General features: G+C 60.9%; 3 protein-coding genes across 3 annotated transcripts in view; 2 read left to right on the top strand and 1 right to left on the bottom strand.

Annotated features, from left to right (window-relative positions):
• Positions 1-767: 767 nt before the first annotated feature.
• VOLCADRAFT_88418 (uncharacterized protein) lies at positions 768-9,468 on the bottom strand (the record flags this gene model as incomplete). The annotated part of the gene is made up of 12 exons (XM_002947922.1): positions 768-1,040; positions 1,884-1,967; positions 2,361-2,441; positions 2,880-3,012; positions 3,326-3,807; positions 4,423-5,049; positions 5,289-5,730; positions 6,232-6,409; positions 6,844-7,022; positions 7,143-7,707; positions 8,366-8,525; positions 9,061-9,468. The coding sequence occupies 12 exons, from the start codon at positions 9,466-9,468 to the stop codon at positions 768-770; spliced, it is 3,612 nt and encodes a 1,203-aa protein (XP_002947968.1).
• A 528-nt stretch (positions 9,469-9,996) lies between these two features.
• Positions 9,997-15,516, top strand: VOLCADRAFT_116687 (uncharacterized protein; the record flags this gene model as incomplete). Its single annotated transcript, XM_002948073.1, has 5 exons — positions 9,997-10,095; positions 10,597-10,683; positions 10,882-10,939; positions 11,143-14,612; positions 15,123-15,516. Coding segments are annotated over 5 exons (4,108 nt in total), but the record flags the coding sequence as incomplete, so codon positions are not given.
• A 4,948-nt stretch (positions 15,517-20,464) lies between these two features.
• VOLCADRAFT_88416 (uncharacterized protein) overlaps positions 20,465-21,580 on the top strand; it is a gene marked incomplete at both ends in the record, with an annotated part of 12,297 nt that continues 11,181 nt past the window's right edge. The window contains 2 exons of the mRNA XM_002948072.1: positions 20,465-20,518; positions 20,885-20,961. Of these exons, the coding sequence (XP_002948118.1) occupies positions 20,465-20,518; positions 20,885-20,961 (131 nt within the window). The remainder of the gene's footprint in view (positions 20,519-20,884; positions 20,962-21,580) is intronic.

Genomic DNA, 21,580 nt, shown 5'->3' with positions numbered 1-21,580 from the left:
CTGGCCAGCTGAAAAGACCTCTCGACATGCTGGTGGACGCGCTTGGCGCGTATTTGTAGTTGTTCACGGTGCCGTACAATGTACAGGCTACTACAACTACCCCCAAGCGACAGCTAGGCCTGCAGACCACCCGCTTCAGGGCAGCACCCTGGAAAACAAAGCTACACAAAACCGAAGTAACCAGCACAGTCGCTCGCAGTGAAACATAACCACACAAACCTGTACATCTTAACAGTGGCACTCCTAATTCACAGGAAACCTTAGTTTTCTAGATGCTTCATTTGAGAACTAACAGTCGTTGTCCGTCAGGTCGTTTGCTTTGTCGCAAAAGTAAAATCCCGGAAGCCACGTTGCAACCCACCTCACATCGTGTTTTCCCTAAGGAAACAAAAGCAAAGGACAGCGAACACATGTTTACACAGGGTATTAGTAGTGACAATGGAGCGCAAACGCCTCGTCTGCAACACCCTAAAACTTCAGCCCCATGGGCCACTTCATCGTCCACTTCACAGCAGCCGCCTTTAAAATAGATTTTTAACCAATCCCGCACCTACTCTCATCCCCCACGCCACAGCTACAGCTCACTCCTCGCGCCCATTTCCGCCATACCCCGGAACCCCCCTCCCCATTTCGCTGCTGTCCATGCACACGCCCTCTACCTTTCCCCCTGCACACACACAGACACGCACGCACACACACACACACATACGCACACAACCACTCCACACAACCACCACTCGCACCCCTGCTGGTCCCTCCCTCGGTGCTCACACCCGCAACCCCAGCTGCACCTCCACGGCCTGTCTGAACGGCTCCGGTGGCGGGCCCCCCAGCGCCACCTCGTGCGCCTGTAGCTCCTCCCGCAGTCGGCCACTGCCTACCAGCGCTGCGGAGGGCTCCGCATAGCGCCGCAGCACCGACCTCAGCCAGCCCGACAGCAGCGACACAGCCGACTCGGCCTGGGTGGCGGACTCGTCATCAGTGGCGGTATCCATCCGCACCATGGCGCGGTTGAACAGACGAACAAAGCCCAGGTACGTCTGCAGAAAGGGGGGTAGGGTAGTGGGCGGGTAAAAGGGAAGCCGTGTGGGGGTCATATGAATATGAGGGGTAATGGGCCAAACGGGCCGAATGGTGTCGAGGGGGGGAGGAACATATGCAAAAACTCAGAAATGAACTCTGCCGAAGTCCAAAGTTCGAAGCTGCCGGAGTCCAAAGTGTTTGGGGGGAGAGAGAATATTGATTATAACGCCGGGACAGTGGATTGATGTCTGACAGTGGTGGTGGTGGTGGTGGTGGTGGTGAGTTAAATATGTGTGGTCGAGCACGGATGGGGCGGGGTGGTTCCAGGCCGTGGCGTAGCATGGGTTGCTGCATGGAGATTTCGCGCCCACACATGACCCACATCGCAGCAACCCAAGCACACCTTCCAAGCCGGTGGTAATGTACCCCTTATCATCATCACCTCCGCAACTTACCCCTCCACCTGTTCCCCCGGCAATACTGGGCTCTCCCCTCTCCCCTTTCCACCCCCGCAAAACGAGTTTTCTTGCATACGTTTCCCCCAAAAACGAGTGAGTTGCCTCGGTGGGTGCCATGTCACCCGCTCTTTGGCTGCTCACAGCAGCGGCAGTTGTGGCCCTCTTAACAGGAGGCCAGCCGGCCCTCCAGCACGGCCTAACACTGTAAGCCCGGCAGCCACGAGAGCAGAAAGCCCCTTTTCCTCGTCCTCATCCTCTCATATTCCCTCACCAGCCCTCCGCACTTGGGCCCCAAGCCTGAGCTCCGCCCCCATACATTCCCACACACACACACACACACACACAGACACACACAGACACGCCAGCTACTCCCCGTCCCCGACTCAAACCCTCCTCACCCACCAGCAGCAATGAGTCTTGGGCCTGAGCACTGCTCCGTTCCAGGCAGTCCCGCACCACCTCCACACACCGACTGGCCTGCTCAACCTGAGGTGGACGGGGGGGGGAGAGGGGAAACGAAAACACGAAAAATCCCGATGCAGGGTGGCGGGAATTTTTGGGGGTGCGGGGAGGAGGAAGGGAGTTACTTGCAGGGTGGTTGTGGACGGTGGGGTTGGGGCAGCTCAGGGCATGCAGCGCCATATCAGGAACGGTGTAGAACAGGAGGGATGGGATTATAAACTATAGAGGATAAGGCGGCAAGGGAGGAAAATTCGGCAAGTAGGCAACTACTAGCGCTAGTCATATAGCCCTAGACATCAATCAGTTGATCAGCGCTGTTACTTTGCACACGCGGCACATGGTCCATCGCCCCCACCTCAGCCCCAGTCCCCGCCCCAGAGCTTCATGCCCCGGCCCCGGCCCCAATTTCCTCCTCACCTGCGCCGCCACGTCTCTCTCCCGCTGAACCAGCCCCGGAGCCCCCGCCGCAACACTTTGGACCACACCCGAGTGAATGGACTGAACCAGGCCGACAGCGGGTGTGGGTGAGGGTGGCGGGCGCAGGACAAGCGACGGGTGGGGGAAGGGGGGAAGACGAACCGCGAGCAAGTGAAAGTGATACCAAGGACGGGTGGGGGAAGGGGGGTTGAGGGGGGAAGGTCGGCCAACTGGTACACGGCTCCTGCTAGCCGTAGAGACCAAAATAGGACCAACATAAGCACATAATGCGGTGAAGGAAGTGGCCCCAAATAGGGGCTGGGCGCTGCCGCTGCCCTGTGGTGACAGCCCATCTGGAGGACCGCGTGGGTTCCACACAGCGAAACACACCTGACACGCACCCCGAAACCACATCACTACCAGCATCCTCCGGAAGCAGAAATACCAGCAGCAGCAGCGGCAACCACTGCCAGCATATACACTAAGCCCTCTCCCCCTCTTCCCTCACTCTTCGCTCACCTCCAGTTGCGCCATCTTCTTCTCCCAGCCCTCCAGCTCCGCTGGCAGCTCTAGGGGCATCCTCACTACGCGGTCCAGGGCGTGAAGCAACACCTCCCAGCAGCCACTGCACAGCACAGGCTCATGGAAGCAGCTGGGAGAAAAAGGGGGGAGGAAGGGGGTTAGAGATGTGGGTGTGGTGGGGAAATGCTTAAGGACATCGGGACGCACACATCATCTTGCCGAGGACCAGGGGGCTAACCCCACCTAACCTTCATTCCAAATATGTGTTTGAGCAGATGCGTGAACCGAGCCCTCTTGCTACCGAGCATAATCGGACCTTCCCTCCTGCCAAGAGCCCACAGCAGCCCAGCCCTGCCCTGCCCTCCTCCACATAATTTCGGACAGTCGTACCCCTCCCGTTCCTCTTTCCTCCACTACCCTGGCATTCACCTCCCCCTCCCTACCTCAATGCACACGTAGCCGCTGCCGCGCCACCGCCGCCACGTCCCTCCTCCGCCTCCCCCATCTGCACCTCCCCCACAACTCCCCGTGCCCCCTCCCTTTCACCCTCCAATCTCCCTCCACTCCCCCCTTGCTCCCCCTTCTTCTCCTCCTCCCCCGCCTCCCGGTCCCCAAACAACGCCGCCACCACACCAGCGCCCTCAATCACGTGCAGCGCCAGCATCCTATCCACTACCAGCAGCAGCCGCTGAGGCTCCCCGCCGTGGTACCGCCGTACTACACCCATCATGGCCATCTGCCCGGGACTGGCACCCAGCGCGGCTGCGGTCGCCTCCCACGTCCCCGGCTGCAGCAGCCCCAGCGCCCCCGCCTCCACATCCGCCTCCACCAGGCAGCTGCGTACCGCCTCCGCGTACCGCTCTACTGCCACGTGCAGATGGGAGGGAGACTTGACGCCCATGGCTAAGATGAGAATGGCGAGAACCTGGGGGTTGGCGGAATGGGCAGCGGAAAGCGGCAAACAACAGAAGAGGCGAGGGAAGACGAACCACAGACGAGTGAAGCTGATACCAGGGATAGACGGATACTACTACGCAGGAATAGACAGATATACATACTGCAAAAGTGTTTTGGCCAGCTAGGTTGCAAAAGAGTATGTAGCTGCCGCGTCCAGAGGCTGGCCGGTCCAAAGGAGAAAAAGAGAAATGACCACCTAGCCGCCGAGATCAATGAGGAAAGTCGTAAAGAAAGCGGAAATGCAAAACAAACGGCAGTGGTAGAAAGTCAGAACAGAAGGGGGGGTTGAGCGGGGTGGCGAAGTCTGCGACAGAATGGACACATCAAACTGCCGACATCCTCCCGTGAATGAAGACAGGGCCCGGGGATGGGGTAGGGGAGTTGATTACGAGTTGATTACGACTGCTAACAGCACTCGTGCAAACCTTTTTCACTTCCTATCCGACACTACACCACACGCGCACACCGTCAGCACCCGTCGCCGGCCAAAGTCCATATCACATGCATCCGCACCCACCCATATATACACCCACCCACACGAGCTGCCCTCCCCCCCTTCCTCCCCCCTTTTTCCCCATCCTACCTTGGCCGTCGCCAGCGGCCCCTGCTGCTCCACTAGGTGCCCGCAGTTGGCATGCAGCCAGTCCATCACCTTGGTCGACCACAGCGCCGCCACCTGCTCGGGCCGCAGCGACCGGGCCTTGCTGGCCGCAGCCACTGAGCTGCCCTCCTGACGGCACCACATTACCAGCAGACCAGCCGCCTCGGAGACTGGGTCTACAGACCAGGATGCTGCCGCCGCCGCCGCCTGCTGGCGGGCCACCTCCGCGGCCCCCTCCCCACCCGCTGCTCCACCCTCGCCCTCGCCTTTGACACCATTCCCACCCTGACTCCCCTGCTGCTCGGGCTGAGGCTGAGGCCGCTCCTCCCCATCCACTTGCATAGCACCCGGCCCGGCCCCCGGCTGCTGCTGCTCCTGCTGCAATTGGTCGTCTTCCAGGAGATCGGGGTCGGCTTCGTCGGTGATGTCGCGACGGTGGGGGCCGCCACGTCGGCGAGCTGCGGGCGCCTGCTGCTGCTGTTGTTGTTGTGATGGATCCTTGGGAGGTTGCATGTGCGCGGGCTGGTGGTGTGGCAGGTTGCCAGGCAGGGGGGGCCCTGACAGGGCGGGGGGAGCACCCAGCAGCGCCTGGAAGTAGGGCGGCAGGGACTGGGGGAAGGGGAGAGGGAGCGGAGGTAAGAGGGCGCGGCAATGAGAGAAAGAGCCATGGGAAGAAGGGGGAAAAAAGGGGGAAAGACGAACCACGAACGAGTGAAGCTGCTGCCAGGGCAATAGTGAAAAAGGGGGGGGGGAGAAATCCAAAATATGGACAGATGGACCCCACCCAGTGGGGGCGCAGGATGATGCTGAGGGAGGGGGCCACTACCAACCCCAAACCACGCTCTCACCTGCTTCACCACCGGATAGTCCGCCAGCCTCAGCAGGCGGTGCAGCAGCAGCATCACAAAGCACCGCTGCGGGTCATGAACCGGCCGCTCCGAAACCCACTGCCACCGGTCCCACGGCCACTGAAACCCAAAAGAACAGAGGTGATACGACAGCCACGACGCCAGGCGGAAACGCAGCTCCGGATCCAGGTACGGCATACAGCCGAAGAGCTCCCGCACGCAGGAAGACAGCGCCCGGGCGAATTGGAACTGCGGCACTTTGCACAGATCCACCAGCACGGTGCAGTAGGCGGCGTGGGAGAGGGCGGGGCTAGGGAGCCGCAGCATCTGGCTGAACAGCGCCTCGGCTACGAAGTTGCGCACGTTGGTCCGGTCGGCGGAACCAAACACGGAGGCCAGGTGGTGGGGTAGCGCCCCGGAGAGAGTCAGGACGCAGGCGGTCCTGGGAGGGAAAGTGGAAGGCGAGGGGGGCCGGGTGTGCAGGGAGGAGGCGGAGGGGGGGGGAGGAGCTACATGAAGCAGAAGATAAAAGAGTTAACTGGCGAGTCCAAAGCACCAAGTACTGGGAAATCGGAATGGGAATTGGCATCATCCTGCCAAAGAATTGGGAGCCGTGGGGCCGAGGTCTATTTTATGAAGGGGCAAAAAGGAGAGGGGCGTGAAAATGCATAACGAACTCGCCAGGCAGTCAACGACGCCACTAACGGAATGAGCGCCGCTCTGTGACTTGGTCTCACCTCTTCTGCGTGTTTTCGCGTGGACGGATGGTTGCGCCGGCAACCCCCTTCATCCCCTAAGTCCCTCCCAATCCCCCCCCCACACATACACCCCCTCTGGTGCTTTGGACGCCGGCCTCTAATCTTTTGCTCCTTGCAACATACGAGTCCTACACCATCACGCCATCACCCTCACCACCCCCCTAAGTCCCCCTGTTTTCTCCCACCTGTCGCTGCTGAGTAAGGCCAGGGTATCCAGAACGTACTCCTCCACGATCAGCCGCTCCACAGCCGGCAGGTCCTTACCCAGGTACTCGCGGGCGAGCAGCCGGATGCCGCCCCGGGGGGGGAGCAGCCGGCGAACACGGGCCGACATGACAGCCGGGGGGGAGGAGGTGTCCACTCCTAGGGAGTGGAGGGAGGGGGTGAGGGCAGAGGGGGAAAGACGGGGAATCGTAGGGGATGCAGGAATGCAAAAGCAATGACCGCCGCCGTGCGTTCCAAGCACCAACTGCGGGCGGGGGGAGTCCAAAGCAATCACGCAACACCGCACTCGAAAGTGCCCGGAGCCTGGGAAGCCCAAAGACACACGACGAAAAGGTTGCGTACTTGGATGGGAAGGAAGGAAATCCTCCTCCTCCGCCATTGTTTTAAATCTGGGCCCTTCTCCCGGACTCCCGCATATCGTCGCTCCTGCACTTCCACAGCGTCTACTCCCCTCCTTTACAAAAAAAACCTTTAAACCCATCCCCACACATCTTCCCGCTCACCCCTCCCTTTGGCCATCTCTTCTCCCTCCGTCAGCCTCCCCAACCCCCTCCTTGCGATTCCCCTCTCACCTGCGGGCCAGGTGGGCAGCTCCAGCGGCTCCAGGTCCTGCAGGGGCTGTGCCGCCGCCAGCTTCTGCAGGTACGGCACATGCGGCCCCGGCAGCACCTGCACCTCCCAGGCGTTGTCCCGGCACTCCATGATGGCGGACCACAGCTCACCCAGGAAGGAGGCGCCGCCACTGTCACTCCTGCGGCGGACGGGGAGAGGGAAGAGGGACGGGCGGGGTGAGGGGCATTGGATGATGGAACGCAAAAGACTATGACTCCCCTCTTATTCTTTCCCCCACCCCCCCACCCAGAGGGCCCACCTGGCGGCCAGGTCCTCCTCACTACGGGAGCCCAACATGGGCCGAAGAGACTCATCCACAGACACAGGCCTAGACGCCATGTACGACTCCACAATCGCCAGCAGACCCGTCAGGCTCGTCCCGCCGTCACCGCTGCCGTCAATGTCGCCCAGGCTCGCTGCCGCCGCCAGGTCCCGACCGCACCACGGCAGCGCTGCGAGCACGGCGTACACCAGGAAATCCGACCAGGGCTGCACGGCAGCCGCGGCCGCAGCAGCGCCGCCACCCCCGTCATCCCCCGCGCTTCCCAGCAGGTCCTCACGATCGTCGAGGATGTGGCCCTGCTGCGCTGCCAGCGCTGACGCCTGCGCCAAGGCGGCGCTGGCGGCATGTACAAACGCCGTAAATGTGCTCAGCAGCCAGGACGCGGATACGACATTGACGGCGTGCAGTGCAGCCAGATATCGCAGCAGCTGCTTGGCTCGGTAAATTCGTGGCTCAGGTGCCGCCAGGCAGTCCCGCAGGTCAGTGATGACGGCGGCGGTGATGCGGCGACTGAAGTCGGGGCGCTCCGTGTTGAGGATGCCTGCGGGGGGGGTACAGGTTTAGGGGGAGGAGGTGGGTCATTAGGGGGTTATGGGCTGACTGGCAGTTAGATGGGACTAACGAGTCGGTCATGAAATAAGGAAGCAGGGTTTATAGGAGATCAATGGGACGAGGGGTATATGAAAATGTAAGTGGGTAAGGGGAATGCGGGATAGGGGGGCGGGAAATCTGGGGACGGCCGCAAGGGCAGCTCCGAAACCGCTTCGATGACCACGTAAATCAACTACTGCATGCGGAAAACGGGCAGGATAGGAGAATAATGACCAGGCTGGCTCCACTCCCAACCTGAGCCTAGCGGGGTGGAAAGGCCACTTCCCCACCGTCCCATCCCTACTGCTGGCAGCTGCTTTGGACTCCAGCATGGGTGCTATAGTGGCGCCTTGGACGTTACGTCAGCAGCTATCTGCTGCAATATTGAATCGTGTAATTCCCGCCCTACCATCCACTCCACTCCACTTCACGCCTCCGCACGCTGGTCCTTTTTCGACCCCGCCATACTTACCGCCACCGTTTGCCATTCATCCGTTGCTTCCCCCCTCACCCTCGCCCTTGTCCCCTCCTCCCCCCGCAGATGCCCTGCTCCGAAACCTGCCTGTCCCTTCGCGCTGATCCCTCACTGCCCCATTCATTCCACCTACCCAGCGCAAGAGCATAGTGCTGTGTCTTGAACGAAACCTCCACCGCCGCCTCCACCAGCAGCCCGGCCACATTATCACCCCCGTGCTCCAGGTCCCGCCGGCAGCTCTTTAGCAGGTCGTCGAAGAAGCGCTCGTCAGTCCAGTTGTCTCGTCCGGAGCCCTGACAGAGGGGGGTCAGGGGGGAGAGAGGAGGCATTTCACTTGAACGGTTGCACAGCCTGCACGACCCCCTCGTTCATCCCGCCCCTACCCACCCAAAGCCCTCAACATACCTACCGCCCGGCCGGCCGCGGCCCCCCTCGGCATTAGGACGTCGGCAGTTATTCGCTTGACCTTTGTATACATATATCCCCTTCTGGCTGTATCTCCCTCATCCGCTCAGACCTCACTGCTTCCCACCCCACCAGCGCAATGGTCGCACCCCGCTTCATTCAGATTTGGAGCCTCCCACTCCCAACTCCACGCCTATCCTGCACACATCCTATCACTGCGACCAAGCCCGGGGGCGCTCCATTCCATCCCACTCCGCTCCACACCGTTCGAATGTCGTTGGCCGTTCCTGCTTTGCTCTTGCGTGGAGACAAGCCCCAATGCATCTTTACACCCCATTTCAGACCAACACGCGTCTCCCCTCTTACTTGACTTGATCCCTTCCTATTTCACATTGCCTATTGTGGCATGCCTGCTGCTCTCACCGTGTTACGATCGCACACGCCCAGCAGCTTGGCCACCAGCAGGTGCTGCGGACTCAGCTTGGGGGGCTGACCCTCGGGACCCTCATCTCGACCACGCTTTCCGCCGATGTAGCTGCGCTGATAGCCACCGCCGCCACCAGCGCCGGGCCCCCGCCCTCCGTCTGTGCCGTGGTGCTGGACCCCTCCGCCATGGCTCCCGTAGCCGCCGCCGCCACCACCGCGGCCGTACCCGCCACGGCCGCCACCGCGTCCTTCACCGCCGTGCCAGCCGCCACCTCGACCACCTCGACCGCCGCTGCGGTGATTGTGATAGCCGTGCTGGTCGTACCCGCCACCGTAGCCCCCCGCCCCACCTCCGTGACCACCGCGGAACGAACGATTGTGATGGTGGTACTGCCGGTCTCCCATCCTCAGATTCGCGGAGAAAACAGCCCAAGTCTCGCCGACCTCAAGCAGGAAAAAATGGCGGCCAGCGCTATGGGAGTTGATTTATTACTAACTTAGATAATCAGTATTCCTCATAACTCCAGCATGTATGATAACTGGTCCTTTGAGAGGAACTCTTCCCAAGCAGATCCACGTTGCCAGTGGCGTGCTCAGCAGTCTTATAGCAAGTCAGTTACACAGCTGAAACAAGTTAGCATACGTCATGTTTGCATATAAGATGCTTGTTGCCTGAGGAACTAATGCGAAATCCAATTGTACGACATGAACTGTTTTGAGCGCCTGTGACCAACATGGATGGCAGGGATAACAGGAGAGAACTTAGCTCACTATGGGTCGATGCAAATATGTTTGACGCAAAATGTTCGTGTATGACCACACTTTGCACCAAGGTTGACTCGGTAACGGGGACTACTTTGGAGTAGAGGGAGTACTCCAATTGGCCAAAGGACACGGCGGTGGGACTACAGACGTAGGCAGGTGTCAAACAACATGTCGCTGAAGGAATTGGCCAGTCTGGCGCCTTGGAACTGGGACCCACAGGCGGCAAAGCACCCGCCGAAGAGGGCAGCGCTGCAAGACTTTGAAAAGGTAAATAGAGAACTCTATGCGTGCATGAGGCTAGGGATGTTCTTGGAGCGCCAAAGTGCTTCGGGTTTGGGACGATTTCGGTTGGAACCGCGGAGCTCCGCAGCCGAAACATTTTATGTCGTGGAGGTTTCGACTTTCCTTGAATCCGTATACCAGTGTCTGCATGCTAATAAAACTACTATTTGTGGATATAACAAAAACCTTTCGCGCCTTTGCAGATTGAGTCGGCATGGCGGCACGACGTAAGTTTTCGGGGCAGGTGCACAACAACGGTGATTCCACGGTTCCGGCCTTGGATCGGAGGCACAGCTAACTCCATATAGACCTGGGGAAAGACTGCCGAGCGTACTTGGGTTTGGACGGGTTGGTTAATTCTCGTTATTTAATGCCTTGCGCGTTAAAAGCGCGTCAGAATGATCGTACTGTGCCTTTATTCAAGTTGAGGCACTTTTCTGTTGTACCCTCTTTGCTCGGCAGTAAAACCTCCCGCCACTGCTGCAGGATACTGCACACCAGACACCGGCACCAGCTCCGACGCCGCGGGAGCGGCGTCGTTCGACAGCGCTGTCAGCTGCAAGCAATTCGATGGTGAGGGGTTCCTGTTTCCAGCTTTGTCGGAAGCACAGAGGTTTCCGTGCTTTACTTGGCATTCTGCTCTTACCTTATGGGGAGCTTGTCTAGGGAACTGAGAATAGTACCCATAGCAACCGGGGCGACAGGGGACCGCACCATGCTCCCTACAATGCTTGACTGGCCTGCTCCTATTTTGGTGTCTGCCATATCCAGGAAGTGGGCTGGGAAACGCCCAATGCAAGTGGACTGGCCCGGAAGGCAGCTAGTGCAGGTACGGCATTGCTCGCACGGCGCTGTCTGTGCATGTTCCCTTATCACGAAGTTCTTTGACGAGCATCGCTTCTAGGTTTCCAGCTCCGTCTGCAGCTGTTTACAATGCAGGAGCAGCTGTCGAACTGCACTGGGCATTCACCCGGGCAAATCCCTGACCCGCGTCCCGCGCTACCTCTCCGCCCTGCCCCAACACAACCCCAGATCGTGCGCGCAGCCTACTAAAACGGAAGGCCATCGAGCTGCAAACACCCGACTCACAGAAACATCCCCCAACCCAGCAGCAGCCATCAAGCAGCAGCCTGCAGACCCGCGACCGCCAACAAGACCGAGATGCAGCACCTGACGCACGGGTCACCCCGGTCGCGGCACGGCCTACCGCGGTCCTTTGCCCTGCGCAGCAGCCATCGCTGCAGCCGCAGCCACCACGGGCGAGGGCAGAGGCTGCCGGCGGTGGCGCCAGAGCCACGGATGACAGAGACGGTACGGCGTGTGCTGCCGCGGACGACTCTACGCGCAATATCTGGATGGCAGCAAACGAAGCAGTGCCGGCTGTGGGTCAGACGCCGGCGGCCACGCAGCGTGATCTAGCCATGCGGCCGCCTAGGTGGACTCCGGCAGGGTTGCGCGGCTCGGTAACGCAGCTGCAGCCATCACCCGCAACTGGCCGCCGGGTTGATTGGCAAGGTGATGGGACTTGCGCTGTCGATGGCGACGGTCGAACATTTGAGGGGACCGTGGTAGGATCCGCGGTGCAGCTGCCGTCGGCAGCGGCGCCGCCTACTACTGATGCAGGGGTCACACCATCGCTGCTCGCATCCGCCGACGCCGCTGTCACTACCACTCATGTTGTTGGATCCGCTGAAGGTGCTGTGGATGGGGGGTTGGCCGGAGTGGTGTCGGCGGCGCGGCAGCGGTCTAACTTGACGAGCCAAAGCCGCAGCGGCAGGGTTGATGGCGGGCGTGCTGGCAGTCAGGGGCCGGCTTCCGCCCCTACAGGTGGAGCACGGGTCCAGCGGGGATCTGCTTCTGGGCTGCCGTGGGCGATGCGGCGTTACTCAAGAACCATCATTCTCCGCGATCTTGACATAAGGTTAATAATGGAGGAAGGCGGTGAGCGAACCGGCAGCAGCGCACAGAGCGATGGGGAGGCCGCGGCACCGCAGGTAGGGGTGGGCGTTTCCGCAGCCACCGCGCTGCCACTGCCAACGGCCGAGGTAACTGCCGTTCAGGACGGAGCCGCCTTACAGGCCACTGCTGATGCAGTACATGTTGATCCTGGCGCAACGGCGGCGGCTGGAGAGCTGCGGTTGGGGCAATGCAGTGAAGGACAGCAGGAGGCGGCAACTGCTGCCGCGGTGCAGTCGGCGTCTTGCTGCCCAACGGTGCCAGCCTCTTGTGGCCGCGGATCACAGCGCCAATCGGCAGCGGTGCTCGCTGGTGTGTACAGCACACCTGGAGGCGTAACAGCACAAGGCATGATGAGGCCTGCTGGCCGACCAGCACCTGGGTCCGCAGGCATGACAGACACTGGCCGTAGGACCGCCGCCGCCACGTTAACAATGGGCGAGCCTTGCAGCAGCCCTGGCGGCAGCTCCGCCGACGCTAGGCTAGCGCTATTGCCGCCGTCAGCTGCCGTTAACGATAACCCTAGCTCCACTCCGCTCCGGAACCAGGCAGGTGCGCACAGCCGCGGTGATGTCCACGGCTTGCTGTGGAGTGATACCGGGCCCTCAGCCTCTGCCCTGGCAACGCGACTAAGTGTCGACGGACACACACCCTACAGCCGCGGTGACCGGCTCTGGTTGTCGCCTGCGTCGCGGCAGCGCCCGTCAGCCGCCCGCACCATGCGTACGCCGCTGCAGCGGCACCTGTCCTCGTCAAGTCCAATGCAACCGCCGCGCTTCGACCCCAGTCCTGCGAGCCGCAAGCAGCCTCAACAAGCACACAAAATGCAACTGGAGCAGCAACAGCAGGAACAGGAGCACCTGGATTGCGGTGGCGGGAATGCTGCGGCCGTGCTTGCAGCTGCCAGCGTCGGCAATCTAGAGGCAGCAGCTGCGTCCGGTATAGCGGCTCGCCCGTCGCTGTTTAAGCTGACTCCCACTACCCACAGGCGCTTTGTCCTCCAGGGCTCCGTGGTGGAGGGCGTGTCGTCAGTTCAGCCCCGGAACAGCGCCACCAGCCCCAAGGATCTGTCCAGCACCCCACCGTCCGACATCACCACCACCACCACCACCACCCACCAGGCCCCTGCGCTATGGCGGCCTCACATCGGTGCGCAGGATAACGGTCAGGGCTTCACGTCAGTTGCGGCGAATGGACCCGGGCAAAGCCCGGTGTCGGGGGCGCACGAGGGCCAGGTCCTGTCCGCCCCTGCAGATTTGTGTGGATTGCTGCAGGCCACGGCAACCATAATATCGCAGGGGCCGGTCCCTGAGGGCGCTGTGAGTCCAGGCCAGGCTATGCCGGGTGGTCCTGATGTCGATGGTGGGTGTGCTACTGTCACCGGTGGGCAGCCGCTACACGGCGCAGATCTCACGGCATGTAATGGTTCAATGGGGAGGCAGCCCATTCAAGGCGTGACGCCGCGTGCCGCGCTGGCGATGCGACAGGGCTCCCAAGCGCCGCCTGCCGCCCTCCGCACACGCAATGCTGAGGAGAATGTGACGATGGTGGTGCTGCCGGCTGGCGCATGCTGCGGATCACAGGGATCAGAACACCAACGCGCCGCCTCGGCCGCTGCACGTGCCATTAGAGCAGGAGCTGGGACCCCTGTGCCCCGTTTCGGCGTGAGCAGCACCACTGGTATCTCCGGCTCTGCGGCTGGTGTAGGGTCACAGTACGGCGGTTTCGGAGCGCTGGACAAGGGCACCGTTCAGCGCGCTGTCACCCCAGCCAGGGAGAATGCAGCCTCCTTGGACAGCCGGATCCTGGCGCCCGCGGGGACAGCGATGGAGGCCTCCCCTCCTCACCAGGCTAGGGACTCCAAGACTTCCTATGACCCGTCAGGTGGCAGCCCGGCGGTTACGATGAGCGGGCCGCGGCCGGGTGCCAACATGGCAATCACGGAGTCTGGGCACCACCAAACTCATGCAGAGAAGGCAATGGAGGAGAAAGAAGGTGGAGGCATGGCTGCGGGTTTCGGAGCGGCCGCTGATGGCGGATGTTCGGCGGAGCTGCTTCGGCCTGCGAAACGGCAAGCAGTGGAGGCAGCGGCAGGGGGGTTAAACGCGGACGCGATTAAAGTCTCCGCGCAAATAGCCGCCAAGCCACCAGAGGTTGCGGTGTTTGCGACAGTCGCGATGACAGAGCTTCAGGAAATGCAAACGGAACAGCAGGCGCAGGTGACGCGGCAGTCCTTTGATTCACCCGATGTGGCTGGAGGGGGCCTCGCTGGGGACGCGGTGGGCTCCCCAAAGCACGCCGCCGAAGCAAAGACACCGACCGGGAAGGCGAGTGCCAAAGGGGACGCGGCGTCAGCAGCGGCCATGGGGGAGGTTTCACCTGGCGGGGTTTGTACTGAGCAGCCTTCCCTGCCCCACGTGACACTGACTCAGCAGCAGCTGGTCGTGCTGGATCAGCTGTTGACGTTCTTCCGAGCTACAGGGTGCCGGCACCCTTCGGCCATGTCGGCTGCGGAGCTGGTGGCGGCTATATCCAGTTTCTGTCAGGTGACAATATGAAGTGTAATGTGTGTGAGGCCTTGGAAAGGAAAGGAAGCATCGCGCATGTGTTCAACTCCGACGTCGTGTGTAGAAGCAGGGTTCAAAGGGAAGATTGCCGTGTGGCGTGGTGCGTATGTGCTCCATAAGCTGACCTTGGGGCATTGATGATAAGTGTGTGGGAAATGGCCTCCTTTGCCAGGCTGGAGCAAGGCTAGAGTTGTTTTTCTACAGGGTGAATAGAGCCACACGCAATAGATTTTCCCTGCACGGAAGCCGACAGGAACTGTATTACGAATGAAACAGTTATTTGCTCTGGCTCTCGCTCTGGCTGCAGCAGCAACAGTAGCAATAGCCCCTGGCCAGCGCCGCGCTGCGTTCATGGCAACGCGCTACACACATCACGCTGCGCAACCTATACCCACCCACCACCATACAAATCCCTTCCTTCCTGCTGTCCCACGGAACGCGACGCCAAACCGCTGGCACCTTCCCGTCCTCGCCCTCGCCCGCCCTCAGTCCGCCGGCATCCCGGTAGTTCCGTCCAACATCCAGACACTTGCCTCTTGGTTGGGTACTCTCATGGCACTGGAGAAGCCCGTCAAGGCATACGCCCAGGCGCAGGCCCTGGCACTGGCGCGTGCTCGAGCCCAGGATCAACAGCAGCAATCCGAAAACCCCGAGCTGCCGCAGCCACCGGTACAGCCGCCGCCGCAACAGCCGCCGGAACAGCAGCAGGCTCGGACCGAGCCATCGCCGGAGCATCAGCTGCAGCAACAGCAACAGCAGGAACAGCTGCCGCAGCCTGCTGCGGGTGCACTTGCACACGAATCTGAGCCCGGCGGTGCTGTGTCTGCGAAAGTACAAGCGGGCCAAGACGACAGCCAACCGGCAGGAGGAGCAGCAGGAGATGGTGAAGGACATCGCGGAAGCGGCGCCCCGCGGCAGGGTGATGACTCGCTGCAAGGCGTTCAGGAGCGACCGGTGGGGGATTCCGTGCCACGCATAGGGGAGCAGCTGCAGCAGGTGCCAGGGCTGCAGGTTCAGTCCCAACGATGTCCTACATGTCTTCCGAGCGCAGAGAATGCGCCACTGCCCCAGCAGCAGCGACAGCAGCCATTGGTTGTGCGAGGTACGAGAATGGGGTTGAAAGGGGCCGTGTTTAAGTGAACGGGACCTGCGCACGTGTGAAGCACTGGGGGTTTGGTAGGCACGGCAGAGTTCTAGGCTTTGGTTGCTACTACGAAAGCGGTCCATGTGATTCCCCAACTCTTGGCTGACGGTGCTGATGCAGCCGACGGAATGGTACTACGCGCGGAATTGTAGGCTTATTGGATAGGGTGAAGGCGCGAAACCTATTGTACGGTGGCCGCGGTTGAGGCGGCATCTGTCGGCGTTATCAGCGCTAATACGCCACGGCTACGCCGTTTTCGAGCGCTGACCCTTCCCAGACACCATTTCCCCCGCGTGCGCTTCAGGTCCATGATCCCACTGATATGAGTTAATAGCTCTGAAGGGCTCCCCGTCGTTTCCGGGGCAATCCCTCGCCCCTGCTCTGTGCGGTCACTCTCCCCTCCCCCTTTTCGCAACCCCCACCGCACGTCCCAGATTCGGCGGCTGATCCACTCGCCATGCAAGCCGGCGGCCGTATGGCCAGCGGCGGCTCCGAAACCAACAGATGCCCAGAACCCCCCCAGCCGCAGCTGCTGCCCATCTTGCCCCTGGACCCCGCAAAGCCCCTAGGGCCCACACCCCTTGAGTCGCTGTCTTCTGAGTGGTCCTCACCCTTATCGCCCGCGGTGACGGCGCTGTATGAGCGCCTCGCGAGCTGCCAGCAGGCACTGCGAAGCGCCCTGCTGTCAGTGGCGGCGGCGCAATCTTCTTCTTCGTACGGCGCCGTGTCATCTTACACTTCGCAGCGGCAGCAGTCAACGGGTTCTGCAGAAGCGTCCGTGCACGCGTCCGCCGCCCCCGCCGCTACGGTGCCGGCGGCGACGATAGCAGCTACTGCGGTGCCGGCGGCGGCGGCAGCTAACGGCGCAGCGGCATCTGCGGTTACCGATGCCCAAGCTCTCCGCTCAGGAGCCCAGCATTCTGCATCATCGTACACCCCGTCAGCCCTCGCACAGCAGCTACACTTGCTGCTAACCCGCCACCACCAACATAGCCACCAGCCGCAACAACAGCAGGTGCAGGCCTGGGGAGCGGGACCAGCGGAGTCCACAAAGCCTGGTTTAATGGCGGCAGCAGCGGCAACAGCAGGATCAGGTGGTAGTGGCGGCGGCACGGAGGCGTCCGCCTGGCCAGCTGCCGTACAACCACCCGCCTTAACAGCCTCCAGGGTTTTGTCTTGGCCGCCACCGCACCCAATTCAGCTGCCGGGAGCAGTGCCTGGTGGCGTCGGACCGCGTGCGAGCAGCAGTAGTAGCGGCAATGGCTGCAATGGAGGGGCGGCCGCTGGCGATGCGAACAAGGGGAGTTACCTTAACCAACAAGATGCCCGGCCGGGACGGCCGGTGCACGCATCACCGGAACCTGTCGATCATCCTCCGGCTGCCCGGCGGCGCCGCCGCCGCCGCCACTGCAACTGGTCGCCGGGAATACTGGTGTCCCTGCTGGCGGCGGCCTCTTGGCACGTGATAGCCAGACGGCAGCGCAGCCGCTGCAATCGCAGTCGCACGAGATACAGTCAGCACTCGCTGCGCCGCCTCAATCGTACACATACATGTCGGGCACCGCCTTGCCCGCCGCTGGGCTCCTGCCGGGCTGGGGCGCGAGGCAGGGCCACCATTGCGGCTGGACAGTTACCAGCGGGACGGCTGCGGCTACTGCCCCCGCTGCTCCTGGTGCGAGTACCGCAGTGCCGGGCCCTGCGTCCCAGTCGATGATGCCGCCGCCAACCCGGCCTCAGGGGCAAGCGATTGCCGCTGGGCCCCAGCCTGGCGCTATGTCGTCAGAGCCGCTGGCTTCGTCCCGCCGGGTAGCTACTGGTAGTGACACAGCGGCGGTGGTGCAGCCGGCGCCGGCATCCCGGCTTGCTCATCCATCGCTTGCGACCTACGGCTCTGCTCCAACGACGGCTGCAGGGACGGCTGCAAACAGAATTCAGCTGCCAGTGCAGGCAGCCGCGCAGGCGGCGATGCCACCGTCAACGTTTCTGTACCATGCATACGATATTGCAGCCGCGCGGGCTCCACAGCACTCGCTGTCAGCGGCGGCCCCGCCGGTTCCCAACACGTACTCACGGCCGTCCGGAATGAGCATGAGTGGCGGAGATGACGCCAGCATGCTCCAACCGTCGCCAGTTCAGACACCAACAGTGACGGCGCACGCCGCCGCTGCAGCGCCGTACGCCCACGCAATGGGTCCGTACAGCTACCTAAGCGCGGCGGCGGGACATTCATGGCATTATGCGAGTACTTATGGCTGGTGTCCATCGTACGGTAGCTCGGGACGAGCAACCGTGGTACCGGAGCCTGGCGAGCCTTTTGCCTACACATACACGGCACGTGGGACGGCTGTGCCGTACGGCCGCCCAGCGGCAGGTACCCTTAACGGCGGCAGCCTGCAGGGAGCCGCACCCGCCGCCGCAACGGAGGGCCTGGCTGCGGCGGTGCAGCCTCCTCGTGTCGGCGTCGGCGCCGACTTTGAGGCCTTGCAACCACCGATGCCGCCGCCTCCGCCGGCCCCGCTGCAGCTGCAGCAGCAGATGCCCTATGCGCCGCCCAAGACTGGAAACCGGCGGGCCAAGCACCTGGGACTCCCCTGGGGCTTGCAGGGCTATCCACCGCCTGCGGGTCAGGCTTACGGCCACCTTCCTGCAGGAATGTACTCAGCAAGGTTGAAGGGGATTCCCGGATGGGGCGGCGCCGGCTGATCAGTGGCCTGAGAGCCGGTGTGGAAAGGGAGAGGCGACTATTGCTTAAGCGGTTCTAGAGGGATGGACCGGGGGGAGCGCGGAGGTGGAGGCCTGTGTCATGCCTTGGTGTGCATGGAGGGGAATGTTGGGTTGCATTTTGCGGTGACAGGGTGCAGGGAAGAGTGTATTGAGCAGCGCAGTGTGCGTTTCTGGACCTTGCTGCGTTGCATGACTTTGGAACATGGGTTTGTGTATCTATTCTGGTGGAGGGAATGCAGGGACGGTAAGAGGAAGGGCACGTACACAACACCGAACAGTGCGGGGCTGAAGATGATACCACTGCCAACTTCGTCATGGCGGGTGCGCCACAGATGCGCCCTGTGCCATGAAAGTGTGTTGGTTGCCTCCGTCCTGCAGTGTATCGAAAGTTACCATGAGGCATGAAGACGACGACCTTTACCGCATGAAAGGTGCATGCATAGTGCCCTCGATGGCGCATCCCCCGCCCCTCGACCCCTCCCACACCCAGTTGGTGTTGGCGCCTTGGACGTCGGTACTTGATTCCTTATATTTTTGCACGTGCATTCCCTCCGTACATACTCACCACACTACACCATACCGGGAATGCTGCGTCCCACAAATGCGCTGATGGAGGTGGAGTTGGGGAGTTGCTGTGCAAGCGTGGGGTTTATTGGACTCGTCCCAGGTCGTATAAGGCTGCATATGCACGTACGCACGCGCGCACACACCCTGCAGAGTACCATTCACCGCGTCACAGCAGACAGCAAATATGCATGGTGGATGCAGCACGCGGGGGTGGTGGGGTGGGCAAGGACATACTCCGGGAAGGCATTTTTTTCTTCCTCGAAGGAAGCGTGCTTGGGGGCCTCGTCGTGTCAACGAATGGCCAATCCAGCCACTTGGTCGCATCATCATTATCATCATGATCATCATGGAAGCCATCTGCAAGCATAGGCCACATGGCCGACCGGACGGACAACACCGTACGTGGCGTGCTCCGGAAAACCTTGTGACTCGCAAGCCACTAATTTTCATGGTGTGTATTATCGTTTACTGTTGCACGGACAGCGCATTCGTTGTTATGGCCATTGGTTTGCATATGGACCTAGGTGAAGTCCGTAATGCCTCTGATTCTTGTGCTGGTGGTTGGCGTGTAAGGAGTGTTGCTATGAATGAGTGATCAGCAAGCTGTCGCATGCACGCAGTCCTCAACGTTTCATGTCTCTAGTTCAAAAACACAGACAAAATCCCAATTACACGAAACTCGCCGCACTTTGCCACTGTCCTGCGGTACGACAAACCCATGTCCATCCCGCGACACCTGCTACAATACTTTGTGAGTACAACAGGAACATGCAACACGTTTATGGGGATCGGCCATCCCTCACTCACGCCCTCTGTTCTTCCTGTCGCAAGTGATTCCCCCCCGACAGTATAATCCGCACTGGGGACTTTTGCGCATTGCGATAGCCTTCAAGTCCATAGAACTACAGTGTGCGAATTATAAGAGACCAAAAGGCAGTCTCAGGAGACTCGACGTTCCCCCCATATCCAATTATGCGGCCAAGGGAAAGCTTCCGGCGGTTGGCAGAGGATCGAGGAGTAGGAGCTGTTCCGCGGGTTCGTTAGTCGTGCAAACAGCGTACAAACCAACTAATTGGACTCCTGCACAGGCTGCCACGATACCAAGTTCTTCGGCACCGGATGGACTCGAAAGCAATAAGTGCACGAAGTAACACACAGATGGCCAAAAAATTTAGTTTTCGAATTGCGTAGCAGGAACAGCTGCCAAAGGCCGTCGCTTGGACCTGTTACAATAAGCCCTTCGCAATTTTTCACCTAAGAAGTCTATACTAGCTAACATAAAATTATTCGAAGTGCATGTTCTGCATCAGCCATGGTCATCAACGAAGGAGATGACGTGGTCACAGACAGCCAAATCACGATCTCCAGCTTGCCGAATTCCGTCCTGACAAGTATAATGGAATGCGTAGTCCGGTGCTCTAATCCCGGCCAGGTTATAAAAGTGGCAATGGTAAGTACAGTAACCGTACAGTCTTTGATGTCTCTGCTGTGCTTTGCTGTGATATGCTGTGTGTTGTGTGCTGAGTCACTGACAGACACTACTTCGATATCCATTGCATAATCACATACAAGGTAACTACAATTCCAGAAAGCCCTTAGCCGGTTTAACTCCTTGGATCGGAAGTCCTTGAATCTATTGGAGTGCCTCACCCCACAAAAGAAACGCGTCCTTCCGTGCTTATGGCCCCCACCTCCCTGCATGCACCCTCCCAAGCGCGCCACTCGTACTGTTCTCGGTCCTGTCGTACTGTACTGCTCCTTCCCCCCTCCGTTTCCACCAACCCGTTCAAACAACCCCCAAACACTACACGTCCAGGTCTGCCGATCTCTGTACGAGGCAGTGGTGAGGGCGGAGGGGCTGTGGGAGCAGCTCAGCATCAGCCATGGATGGAGGTGCGTGTGAGGGGGTTGGGGGGGAGTAGAGGGGGGATTGCGTGTGGGTTTCGCGAGGGCCATTGATGCGGGCAGTATAGGTGGGTGTCATGTAGCCAGGATTAGTGTACGTGTGTGTTTTGGGGTATGTCACGTGGCGGAGCGTGATGGCGGTGTCCAGGCGGGTTGTGCTCTTATACACACAGGAACTACTCTACAAGGCAACAAACCGTCCAGCCCCCTAGTCATCCCCGTGCTCCACTTTTACCTTCAACTCAACATGCCTTCAACTTAACATGATCTATGATCTGTAAACCGTTGTAACCTTCACCTCACAGCAGCCTCCCTCCTCTCCCCCCTCACCACCGCTCCCTTGGCCGGCCCCCACCCGCCACCCCCTGCCTCCTGGCCCCCTGCTCCCTGGCCCCTGGCACCTCTCTCGTCTGGCCCCATCTCTCGGGGATGGCCGGATGTGCGTGTGTGTGTGTGTGTGTGTGTGTTCCGCTGCCCGCCCTCCGGCCCCGGGGCTCAGCCGGGCATCCGCCGGGCCCCGCACGGACGTCCCTTCCGGCTCCTCCCCCCTCCCCCTCCCCCTGACCCTCCCTACGAGTGCTCTTGCCGTACGGGGCGAGGGGGACCT

The sequence above is a fragment of the Volvox carteri genome, assembly GCF_000143455.1.
Source record: "Volvox carteri f. nagariensis unplaced genomic scaffold VOLCAscaffold_8, whole genome shotgun sequence".
NCBI classification, from domain to species: Eukaryota; Viridiplantae; Chlorophyta; class Chlorophyceae; order Chlamydomonadales; family Volvocaceae; genus Volvox; species Volvox carteri.
Note: the sequence above shows the minus strand (reverse complement) of the source record. Positions and strands in the feature narration are given on the sequence as shown.